The sequence below is a fragment of the Piliocolobus tephrosceles genome, chromosome 6 (genome assembly GCF_002776525.5).
Source record: "Piliocolobus tephrosceles isolate RC106 chromosome 6, ASM277652v3, whole genome shotgun sequence".
Classification (NCBI taxonomy): Eukaryota; Metazoa; Chordata; class Mammalia; order Primates; family Cercopithecidae; genus Piliocolobus; species Piliocolobus tephrosceles.
The window spans coordinates 107,712,098-107,725,121 of NC_045439.1; the positions used below are offsets into that span (position 1 = coordinate 107,712,098).

At 36.4% G+C, this 13,024-nt stretch overlaps 1 protein-coding gene and 1 non-coding gene across 2 annotated transcripts in view; both read left to right on the plus strand.

The window, feature by feature from the left end:
• ADAM10 (ADAM metallopeptidase domain 10) overlaps positions 1–11,840 on the plus strand; it is a 146,351-nt gene extending 134,511 nt beyond the window's left edge. The window contains exons 11-12 of the mRNA XM_023228644.1: positions 7,530–7,656; positions 9,583–11,840. Coding sequence (XP_023084412.1) covers positions 7,530–7,656; positions 9,583–9,677 — 222 coding nt within the window. The 3' untranslated portion in view covers positions 9,678–11,840. The remainder of the gene's footprint in view (positions 1–7,529; positions 7,657–9,582) is intronic.
• LOC111553719 lies at positions 7,022–7,125 on the plus strand. Its single transcript, XR_002735041.1, has one exon. It is a non-coding gene; the product is annotated as a small nucleolar RNA U13 (small nucleolar RNA).
• Positions 11,841–13,024: the final 1,184 nt, after the last annotated feature.

Consider the following 13,024-nt stretch of genomic DNA (forward strand, 5'->3'; position numbering starts at 1 on the left):
AGTCTTTTAAAAATCATATGAAATTCAGATTTCTGTATTGTTAAATAACATTTTATTTGAACATGGCCACACCCATTTGTTTACACATTGTCTGTGGCTGCTTTGGCACTTTGAGTGGCTGCAACAGTGACTCTATGACCCCACCAAACCTAAAATGTTTATCTGGGCTTTTATGGGAAATATTTGCCAACTCCTGATCGAGAGCGATGATCTCAAAGTGTAGGCCTGAGAAGTAGCATCAGCATCCCCTGGGAACTTCATAGAAAGGCAAATTCTCAGGTTCTATTCCAGACCCACTGAGTCAGTGGTTGAGGGTGCATGCTAATAGTTTGTCTGCCATTTTTTTCGGTCTCTGCGATATGAGGACTCCTTTTTAAAAAGACTTGTAACAGAAATTTTCTATTTTGTCATCCTGATATGTTGAAAATAAAAGGTGGTTTTCACTTTGTGGAACAGGCCACATAGATAGCATAGCACTTATGAAACTTTAACAACAAAGATATAATATTATTGGAGGGTTTTTAGCATAGAGTGAGGACACAGTATACATCTGCTAGATGAGTGAAGCAGATTTCTCAAATGTAATAATTTATATGGAAAAGAGTAAAAATTGTGCATATTAACTTTGAAACTGGAATGCTTTCTGGTTCCTGTTAGTGAGATTTTATCTTACTTGCCCAGGCTGAGCTTGAAGTAACCAAAAGTTTAGTAGCAAGTTGCTTTCTGCTTGGCAGATTGCTATTGCTGCTGCTGCTAGTGGTGGTGGTGGGAGTTTGAAGGATAGGAGGAGTATATGGTCAAAGTCCAGACTGCCCCTATAGGGATGACATAATCAGTATCATGAGAAGGAACTGTGGGCCCCACATGGTCTTGTGACCCATGGAAACTCAAGAATGCATTTGCTGAGAGTGAGCATTGTTCAACACTGGAGTATTCATTGAAAGGATTATATGGTTGACTTTCTGGAGGTCTTTAAGAACAGTAGATTATCTTATGTCTGAAGAGACTTGACTACATGTGTTCCCTGTCCTCGCTCATGCACTTTTTTTAGATGATACTTGCTTTATCGTTTTGTTACCATACAGGTTCTTTTTCTTTTTGTTTATATTTAGATTATCATATTAAATACTATTATAATTAATACATAATAAATTAGACTATTTAATTTTGACTTTTTACTTTATTATTGGCTATGTTTAAGTGCCTGTATTAAACATCGTCTCTCTGTTTCTTATGTAGAATTATTTTCTGAGTTGAAAAACTTCTTGAGTTTTTGAAAAACGGTTGGATGTCTTCTCTTTGTCCCTAACGTTTTGCTTAACACCCTTGTCTCTGAGATATAAGACCCTGGCACTCAGTTTACATTCAGTAAATGTTCATTGAATGAATGACAGCTCCCCTTTCATTCAGACTAATAGGTGGGCAATTTGTGATCTTTTCTTTTGAGAGAATGCATATTTTACATTTACTAGCCTAGTTAGTATTCCTTTCCTTGATTTTATAGTATGTTTAAAGGAGATAGCATGCAATTTAGCATTTAACTCATTCTCTTTTAAAAAGAAAAACTATCAAAGGTGGCCGTACTTACTAATATTTTCAGATGCACTATTGTTTTGTTTAGTTTTTCTTGCTATATTCTGTCTGTTGCCATATTCCATTTCCCCACACGCTAAATTCACAAAAGCTACTATTATTGCCACTAAAACATCTCGAGCATTGGGCTTGTGATACATAGTTACCTGAAAAAATTTAGAAGAAAGCCAGGGATACTGTGCTAGAAGGAACTGGAAGTTCTCAAGGGCTTGAGTGCCATATTTTATTATATATCTGTTGATCTGAATTGGGACTAGGTTCTTTTTACCTTTGTTTTCTACAGTTTTAACCTCTATTAAATCTGGGCTTTCTGTCTCCAGTCTGCCTCTCTTACTGCCGTAGTATATACTTGTATGGTGCTTTATTTAAATCTGTAGGCCAGGTACGGTAGCTTATACCTTTAATCTTAGCACTTTGGGAGGTTGAGGAGGGAGAATTGCTGGAGACCAGCAGTTGAAGACCGACCTGGACAACCTAGCACGACCCTGTGTACGCAAATAAATCAATAAATGAATTCGCAGGGTGTGGCAGCATGTACCTTGTAGTCCCAGCTACTCAGGAGGATCACTACAGCCCAGGAGGGCAAGGCTGCAGTGAGCCATGATTGCACCATTGCATTCCAGCCTGGGCGACAGAGCAAGACCCTGTCTTTTAAAAGAAAAAACAAAACAAAACAAAAAAAGAAGAGTGGGTAGGTACTAAAAAGACTATCATTAAATATATCCAAACCAGTTTTACTGTCCTATCTCTGTTGTAACGGCCTTGTCACATTATTTGTATGTGTAGGCAATCTAGAAATAATAAATGAGCTGTTAGATATGTTTCAAGGTCAGTTTTTAAATACTGACTTACTTGTAATAAGTAGTTCAACAGGTATTGTGTTTGTTGGCTCGGTACTGAGGTAATAGGATATAAGTCCAGGGAGCTCACAGGTCAGTTTGGGATAGAGAACACAGGCCAGAGAAACGTATCTTCAGTCTGTATGCTGTTTTCACAGAACTAGGAGAACCTATTAGGAAAAGCCTTTAAGGTGGTAACGCCAGAACTAAGTTCTTTTTTTATTTTTATTTTTGAAATGGAGTCTCACTCAGCCGCCTAGGCTGGAGTGCAGTGGCGTAATCTCAGCTCACTGCAACCACCATCTCCCAGGTTCAAGCGGTTCTCCTGTCTCAGCCTCCCAGGTAGCTGTTATTACAGACACCTGCCATCATGCTTGGCTAATTTTTGTATTTTAGTACAGATGGAGTTTCACTATGTTGGCCAGGCTGGTCTTGAACACCTGACCTCTGGTGATCCACCCGCCCCAGCTTCCCACAGTGCTAGGATTACAGACGTGAGCCACCATGCCTGGCCAAGCTAAGTTCTTAAGAATTAGTAGAAGTAGAGAGTACAGAAATATTTTATGGGGATAGAGCCTGTGAAAAAGTCACAGAAGTATGAATTTTGCAAAACAAACATTTTTTTCTACTTTTTTTCTTTTGAAAAGTTTGATTATTCTTTCTTTAATTGACAAAGTAATACTACATTCAAAAGTAGGCCTTTTCCCCCGGACCCCCCGTCTTTTCAGGATGGATTTCTTGTGTATTCTCTGAAACTGTCTATACTACTCTAAGGATATATACTTTTTAAAAAGGTGGAATCATATACACTTTGCTGTACTTTATCATGTGCTCAAGTTTTTGCTTTTGCTGTTTTTCCTCTCTCCTACATAATGGTCTGTCTTGGAAATCTTTGGTGGGAAGCATTCAGAGAAGGGTTTGACACAAAGGAGTAACATGGTCAGTTCCATATTTTAGGTAGCCATAACACTGATGGCCATATTTTCATAAAAATGAAAGTAAAGATGAAGGAAGTATATTCAAGGTGATAATGACTTTAGGAATAGATCTGTATCTCCTTTACCCAACCTGAGAAAGCTAGTAGGAAAACTCTTAAGCTTTTGCACTCATGGATTGGCTCACATTAGAGGTGTTGCTACTTCCCCAGCAGGTGTTTGGAAATGTATGGTTGTTGTCAGAGTAACTGAAGGGGCTCTACAGGCATTTGATGGATGGGGGCCAGAGATGCTAAACTGCATTACTCAAAATGGTCCCATACTGTTGTGACAGACTGAGAGTGGCCTTCTACCCTGTCTTACGATAAGTAGCAGGTCTGTTATTTGGGGATGAATAAAAACAAAAAACAGTAGGAGTCTATGGAATATCTATATAATAAAGGAATGGGAACATCATCCTAAAGACTAACAAGGAGAGCAGAACTCTGAACATGATTTTTATAGAAAACAAAATAAAATTAAAAAAAAAAATCTGGCAGTCTCAAGAAGTAGCTTTTAAAAAGTAGATTGTAAAGTTTTAATTTCCAAGGCAGATTCAGCCCTGTCAGCATGTTTTTTATAGTCTACACATTGTTTTAAGAAATTTCTCACAAGTTTGCCAGCACTTAAAAATAGATTTTAAATAAAAATTCCGATATATTGCTTCTCTTGAAAAATCAGATCTTTAAGCATTAAGGTTGAATTGCATTCCACCTTACCTGCCATGTAAGCTTTTTAGTTTGCAGTCCCTGCAGTAACAAGCAATGTGAGGGACAACCATGATACAGTTTTTACAGACTGAACAATAAACATGAAAATAAAGAGAAGGGAAGGTGTTTGTGGGACTCTTCTGTACAGAAATCTAATCTGAGAATTAAACAAGACTGAGAAATGACACTCAAGTGTAAATAATTCCAAGTTTGATTTTAAAATTGAATATATAGGTGTGTGTGTGTGCGCGTGTATATGTATGGATGTATATATCTCTTTCCCTTTTTTGTTCCCTCTCCTTTTGTTGAAGCAGTTAATTCCTAAAGCCATTAGGTGAGCCCAAGCAAGGTAGGCATCCACGCCAAACTTGGGGAGCTGCAGTGGCACAGAGCAGAGTGTTGGAACCTGACCAGTTTCGGAAGGTGTGGGATGGGGAAGACTACCAGTATGGGGTTTCAGAGCCCAAGTTGAGTGAGCAGTGCACCCCTGTGGAGGAATGACTGGCATGGGATGTCAAGAGTGCAAGTAGGATGAGGAAGGTGTCTACATAGGAGGGGTAGGACTAAAAGAAACCAGGGCTTTTTGTAGAAATGGCAGATTCCAAGGCTGGAGTAGGGAAAGAACAAGATAAATCTGGAACTTCTTATTGGGCCAGAAAGTAAGAAAGGGCTCAAAGAATGATGAGGACATGTTCAAAAAACACAATAATGTCAGTAACTGATTATATGTATATAAAATAGGAAACCATGAGGGAATAAATAAATGAATACATTGAAAGTTTGAAGAAGAACAGGGTATTTACATACTTCCAAATTACGTCCCTACAAAATATTCATTGTCTACAAAAGAGAAACAAGAATCATGGTAAAAATTGGCAGATAACACCTTAATCCAGTGCTACCTGATAGGATGCAGCGAGAACACAGCATCTGTGATATTCTTACCAAAGATGTGTGACCTGAATTTGATCACAAAGAAACACCAGAGAAACCCAAATTGAAGGACATTCCCATACAAAATAACTGCCCTGTAATCTTCAAAAGTATCAAGGTCATAAAAAACAAGGAAAGACTGGAATATTTCCAAATCAAAGGAGAGTAAAGAAACATGGTGGCTAAATATAGCACACGATTCTGAACTGGATGGTATTGGGACAAATGGCAAAACCTGAATGGGGTCTGAGGATTAAATGTTAGTAATATATCAGCCCTGATTTCCTGATTTTGGTAATCGTCTTGTTATCTAGGAAACCGCCCTTATGTTGTAGAAATTATATGCTAAAATGTTCAGGAGTAACAGCATGGTGCTAGCAACTTACTCTGAGGTGCTTCCAGATTTTTAAAAGGTTTTTTTTTTTTTGTTTTTGTTTGTTTGAGGTGGAGTCTCATTCTGTGGCCCAGGCTGGAGTGCAGTGGCGCAATCTCGGCTCACTGCAACCTCTGCCTTCCGGGTTCAAGCGATTCTCCCCGCTCAGCTTCCTGAGTAGCTGGGATTACAGGCACCTGCCATCATGCCCGGCTAATTTTTGTATTTTTAGTAGAGACCAGGTTTCACCATGTTGGCCCGGCTGGTCTCGAACTCCTGACCTTAGGTGATCCACCCGCCCCAGCCTCCCATAGTGCTGGGAGCCACCATGCCCGGCCTCAGGTTTTTAAAAGGTTTTTGAATTGTACTTGCAGCTTTTCTTTAAGTTTGAGTTCAAAATAAAACAAATTTTTATAAAGTAGGAAAGGCTTTACGTACACACAGAAAAAGTGGCTTGGGATATTTTGCCACAACATGCCTTTTAATTTTAGCATTTCTCTCATTAATGCTAAAATTAGCATTAGTATTACTTTAATTACGTAAAGACTGCTGGAAAAAGTAAACAGTGTAGAAGTGGTACCCAGTTTAAGTTCCTAAGTCATAGAAAATCTTAAGTGGGAGTTTTGCTAGAAACAATCAGTAGTAACTATGTATGTGTTACAATGATCTGTGTTAAGTAAATGTAAAGGTTCAGTTTTAAAGTTGTAAATATTTTGTATGATGTTTATTAGTACATGTGGTCTTAAAACAAAGTTTGAATATTTGGAATTGCAAAATACAATTTGAGACTAGACACATTAATTTTCCTATAAATTTATCAATAATTTTTGAAGGTTTTTCTGTTTGGCTAATTGATTTGTTTAATATAGTTCAGTTTAAAAGTGAAGTTTTGGTTTCTTCTAAGACTGGATGAACTTTGCCTGCTGCTAAAATACATATCTTCTTCCACTTCACTTTTCTTTTTCTTTCTTTTTTTTTTTGAGACGGAGTCTCGCTCTGTCATCCAGGCTGGAGTGCAGTGGCCGGATCTCAGCTCACTGCAAGCTCCGCCTCCCGGGTTTATGCCATTCTGCTGTCTCAGCCTCCCGAGTAGCTGGGACTACAGGCACCGGCCACCTCGCCTGGCTAGTTTTTTGTATTTTTTTTTAGTAGAGACGGGGTTTCACAGTGTTAGCCAGGATGGTCTCGATCTCCTGACCTCGTGATCCGCCCGTCTCGGCCTCCCAAAGTGCTGGGATTACAGGCTTGAGTCACCGCGCCCGGCCTTTTCTTCCACTTTTCATATTTAAAATTAAAGATAGTTAATCTATAAACTAATGAATAAAATAAAGATATTATATATAATATAATGAAAACTAATGTATATAAAAAGTGATTTCATAACTAGTCCGAGTCTCGGATTCCAAATGAAATAGAAGAGGAAAAGGGTGTCTCAAAAGAGATAGAATTCCAGTCTTAACTTTGATAATTAGAAAGCAATATAGGTTAAAGAGTAATTTTAAAATCTATTCACTACTAGAATTTAAAGCAAGTTACATGCTTTCTAAGCCATGGAAAGTATAAACGCAAACAAAACATAGTCTATAAGAGTAAGAGGAGATCCTTTTGTAGTTCGTAAGTGTGATGATTGGGTTTACACACTCTTATGTAAGATATGCCTCCCTCAAACCTTGTTAGGGCATTGTCACATTACCCATTTGAAGGAGAAAAAAAGAGTAAGGGGAAAACACAAAGGAAATATAAACCAGAAAATATTTAATAACATGGGAAAATACAGTATAACTGTATGCAAGATGACCCCAGTTTTGTATTTGTGTTCATGTGTATGACAAATGTCGTTATATGTAGAAAAGAGACTGAAAAAAATCAGATTGAGCAGTTTCCTCTATGAGATGAAATTATGGGTGATTTCCATTTTCTCCTTTAAACTTTTTTTAAATATTTAAACAATATACATGTGCAAATATCTAACGTGTATACAACTCCTAAACAAATGTTCTTTAAAAATTACAATTATACTGTGTTCTATTCTTTTATATACTGTAAAAGGTATTCTAAAATATTTTGTAGATTTTTTTTTTCATTGGAAAAATGTGTTTATTTCTAGGCTCATTGGTGGGCAGTGTTACTTATGGGAATTGCTCTGATCATGCTAATGGCTGGATTTATTAAGATATGCAGTGTTCACACTCCAAGTAGTAATCCAAAGTTGCCTCCTCCTAAACCACTTCCAGGTAAGAATATTTGAGCAAGATACATGTTTATGTAACTCAGAATTGTTTAGCAGGTAGAGTTGAATTATAAATGAGTCTTTAGTAACTAATGTTATAGTACTTTCTCCTTAAGAATGGGATTATTGGATGAATGATTTAGTTGATATTTGTGTGCTTTTTGTCAATCCAGTCTGGGCAGTGACTGCTAAGTTAATGCTGATTTATCTGAATGTCTGAATATTTAGAACTAGAAATTTTAAATTTTGCTTGGTATTTGTTTTCTTGGTTATATACATATATATATATTCTAACATCTTGTCGTGATTATGGTAAACTACTTTAAAATTATTGATCTTTCTATTCTAATAGTTGTGCTTCTCATATTGTTGTCCTTCCTTCCCTTCCATCTTCCCTTCCTCCCGCCTTCACTTCCTTCTTTTTCTTTCTTTCACTATGTTGCCCAGGCTGGACTTAATCCAGAGCTCAAGCAATCCTCCCCACCTGAGCCTCCTAAGTAGCTGGGACTACGGGCACGTGCACTGCGCCCAGCTCTCTTACTGTTTTTACTGTTTGTGCTCTTGAAATATTTTCTGGCACATAAGCTTATTTTCCCCCAGGGTGATGCTTATGGGGAAATACAGATCCCAGTCTGTGGGAAAGTCTTAGAGTAGAGGATTCATTCACCAAATAAGCATAGTCAAGTATTCTCCATTCCTGAAAACAACTCTTTAGTCCTGGTCTCCACCTTTTTCCTCTCAGGGAGACATAGCATGAGGAAGGACCCTCTTTAGATGAGCTGTGGGCATTGGAAGGAGAAAAGGATAGGAAATAAACCTTTCGTATTGTTTAGTCCCCTCTGTTTATCCCTCCCCCTCTCCAAGGTATTCGTAGCTATTCTCTACAGGTGTGGGGACAGACATTGTCTCAGAGCAGCGGCAGGGGAGAACCAGAGCTAAATGACAGCAGTTCCCTCTCCTGCTGCTCTCAGACTTCTTACAAAATGTCTTGCCTCAGGCACATCCACTACCTTACACAAAGTAGTTCAAAACTAGATTTCTTATGCTTTTTCCCTGTTTTCCCTCAGTTGTTCACCTGCATTTACCTGTCTGGGGCAAGATGGCCAATAGTCATGCTAGGACAGTATCTTAGTGAGAATTAGAGAAAATTTGATTTTTATGTCATTGCTTTTCTTAAATTCACAATGTTAGTTAGCACTCTGGAACTTACCTTAGTATTTAAGGAAGTTCAAAGGGCCACATGACACTTTTTAGATACTGTTACCAATTGTCTCATTCAGTGAAACATTTTATGTGTATATTAATTTCATTTTAAATAAATAGCACCTTTAAAAGCTTAGAAAACTAGCTGTCATTTATTGAACCCTCACAAAAAGTGTTAAACATTTTTATATGAATTATATAATCTTTACAACAGGCTGTATACATTAATTATCATCCCTGTTTTACAGTGTAGGCATCTGAGTCTCAGGTTAAGGTGTTTGCTCAAAGACAGTTAGTAATTCCCTCATATGGATTCCATCTACAGAATCTGTGATATTAATCTAGATTAATCTAATACTTCTGGCTGTTGAGCACTGAAATGTAGCTAGTTTCCATTGAAATGTGCTGTTTTAATTAAAATACATGCCAGAGTTTGAAGATTTAGTATAGAAAATGAAATATTTTGTTAGTAATTTTTTATATTGATTACATATTGAAATAACACTTTGGCTATGTTAATTTAAATAAAATAAAAAATATTTTTAAAATTATTTCACCTTTTAAACCTTTTTTATTACTGCTATCAGAAGATTTTAAATTACATTGGTGGCCCATATTATTGGCAGCACTGAACTAAAACCTTTCTTATTGAAACAGCAGCTTTGCTTTTAAAGACTGAAAAGCTCATGATTGATAAATCTGTTTTGCTTTTGTTTGTGGCTCACAGGCACTTTAAAGAGGAGGAGACCTCCACAGCCCGTTCAGCAACCCCAGCGTCAGCGGCCCCGAGAGAGTTACCAAATGGGACACATGAGACGCTAACTGCAGCTTTTGCCTTGGTTCTTCCTAGTGCCTACAATGGGAAAACTTCACTCCAAAGAGAAACCTGTTAAGTCATCATCTCCAAACTAAACCCTCACAAGTAACAGTTGAAGAAAAAATGGCAAGAGATCATGTCCTCAGACCAGGTGGAATTACTTAAATTTTAAAGCCTGAAAATTCCAATTTGGGGGTGGGAGGTGGAAAAGGAACCCAATTTTCTTATGAACAGATATTTTTAACTTAATGGCACAAAGTCTTAGAATATTATTATGTGCCCCGTGTTCCCTATTCTTCGTTGCTGCATTTTCTTCACTTGCAGGCAAACTTGGCTCTCAATAAACTTTTACCACAAATTGAAATACATATATTTTTTTCAACTGCCAATCAAGGCTAGGAGGCTCGACCACCTCAACATTGGAGACATCACTTGCCAATGTACATACCTTGTTATATGCAGACATGTATTTCTTATGTACACTGTACTTCTGTGTGCAATTGTAAACAGAAATTGCAATATGGATGTTTCTTTGTATTATAAAATTTTTCCGCTCTTAATGAAAAATTACTGTTTAATTGACATACTCAGGATAACAGAGAATGGTGGTATTCAGTGGTCCAGGATTCTGTAATGCTTTACATAGGCAGTTTTGAAATGAAAATCAATTTACCTTTTTCTTATGATGGAGTTGGTTTTGATACTCATTTTTTTCTTTATCACATGGCTGCTACGGGCACAAGTGACTATGCTGAAGAACACAGTTGAGTGTTGTGCAAACTGGACATAGCAGCATATACTACTTCAGAGTTCATGATGTAGATGTCTGGTTTCTGCTTAGGTCTTTTAAACTTTCTAATTCAATTCCATTTTTCAATTGATAGGTGAAATTTTATTCATGCTTTGATAGAAATTATGTCAATGAAATGATTCTTTTTATTTGTAGCCTACTTATTTGTGTTTTTCATATATCTGAAATATGCTAATTATGTTTTCTGTCTGATACAGAAAAGAAAAGCTGTGTCTTTATCAAAATATTTGAACAGTTTTTTCAGCATATCATCACTGATCATTGGTAACCACTAAAGATGAGTAATTTGCTTAAGTAGTAGTTAAAATTGTAGATAGGCCTTCTGACATTTTTTTTCCTAAAATTTTTAACAGCGTTGAAGGTGAAACAGCACAATGTCCCATTCCAAATTTATTTTTGAAACAGATGTAAATAATTGGCATTTTAAAGAAAGAGAAAGCAAAAACATTTAACGTATTAACAGGCTTATTGCTATGCAGGAAATAGAAGGGGCATTACAAAAACTGAAGCTTGTGACATATTTATTGCTTCTGTTTTCCAACTACATCATTTCAATTAGAAGTAAAGCTATGATTTTCCTGACTTTACATAGGAGGCAAATTTAGAGAAAGTTGTAAAGATTTCTATGTTTTGGGTTTTTTTTTTTCCTTTTTTTTTTTTTTTTAAGAGTATAAGGTTTACACAATCATTCTCATAATGTGACACAAGCCAGCAAGGCCAAAAATGCTAGAGAAAATAATGGGATCTCTTCCTTGTAAACTTGTACAGTATGTGGTGACTTTTTCAAAATACAGCTTTTTGTACATGATTTAGAGACAAATTTTGTACATGAAACCCCAGATAGACTATAAATAATTCTAAACAAACAAGTAGGTAGATATGTATGTAATTGCTTTTAAATCATTTAAATGCCTTTGTTTTTGGACTGTGCAAAGGTTGGAAGTGGGTTTGCATTTCTAAAATGGTGACTTTTATTCTGCAAGAGTTCTTAGTAACTTCTTGAGTGGTAGACTTTGGAACATGTAAATTTTTTGCTTGTAATGTTATCCTGTGGTAGGGTTTTGGCAGGTACACACACTGCCCTATTTTATTTTGAGTCTAAGTTAAATGTTTTCTGAAAAGAGATACATGCACTGAACTCTTTCCACTGCGAAACAAGATGTGGTAAAATAAAAGGATCAAGAAAAATGAGATCTAATACTACTGTCAGTTTTAATGTCCACTGTGTTTTATACAGTATCTTTTTTTGTTCACTTTGGAAATTTTTACTAAAAATTGCAAAAAATAAAGTATTGTGCAAAGATGTAAGGTTTTTTGAAACTTGAAATGCATTAATAAATAGACTTGATTAAATCAACTTGAAGGTTCTATACTCTTTGAACTTGTGAGAACGATCACAAGAAACTTCCCACAAGGCAGGTTTTCTTACAGTTGTCTCTTCCTGCAAAAGTATAGATTATCTTTATTCTTAACACCCAACTAATCTCAACTGCATTATGTTGTTTCTAATCAATATTCAGTGCTTGTCTTGGTGGAAGAGGTGAGTCATTTTGAAAACTTATGGTCTTATTTATATGTGTTTTTCAAAGTTTTTAATGCTAAGTACCGCATTTATTTTAAAAAGCCTGATTTAATGATAAGTCTATTTAAAATTTTGAGCCAACATTTTTCTGTTCATAGCAAATGTGGAGAGAATTGACATTTCAGTGTTACCTAGAAAAGGAATTGTAAGCCCAGAATAGTTCCCTGCATGGGGTAATCTGCCTCAAATTCTTTTTTCAGTCAAGGTTAGCTGTACTTGTTAAATGAGTAATATGTAATACTTTGTGAATCACTTTGTTAATTTAGGAGTATCAAATGTATATTATGTTTAGTTATTTATGAAACTCAATATTGATTGATTTGGGTAATTATAAATTAGTTATTTTTACTTATAATCGAATGCTTAAATTCTGTTTACAGTCCGTCCTCTCTCCCTCCTCCCTCTCTCCCTCCCCCTCTCCCTCACCAGTTTTATAAATTCAGACACCAGTTCACAAACAAAATCAGAAATAAGATAAATTTATTAACTGCTTCTGGATTTAGCATTCCCTGTAGTGTCAGGCAATGTCATGTGGTTTGGGGAAGCATTTATTTAAGTAAATGACAACTTTCTCTGATCAGTCTTGTTTTGTGAGGTGTCTTCAACACTTTATGCTTTGGGTACTTCGTTTTTGTCACAGTCTTAGAATAGTGAAATCTGATTTGTCCAAGCTGAGCAAACTACTTGACCCTAAGTCCTTGTATTTGTCCCTGTAGTAAGACCTAATTATTATTATTTCTCAAAGATGGGATTGGTGCCCTTGGCAGCTGTGAAATTTCAGGAGCTTGTGCATGAGAATATTTTCCTATGAAGTATTTCTAATTGAAAGTATCAGAGTGTCAAGCATTACAAACCTGGACAGTTCACCTTCAGGAGTACCAGAAGAGATATTCATTATCCATATTTAAAGGGTCAAGGTCTCCCAAAACCAGGGTGCAAGCCAGATGTAGTTTTAAAGC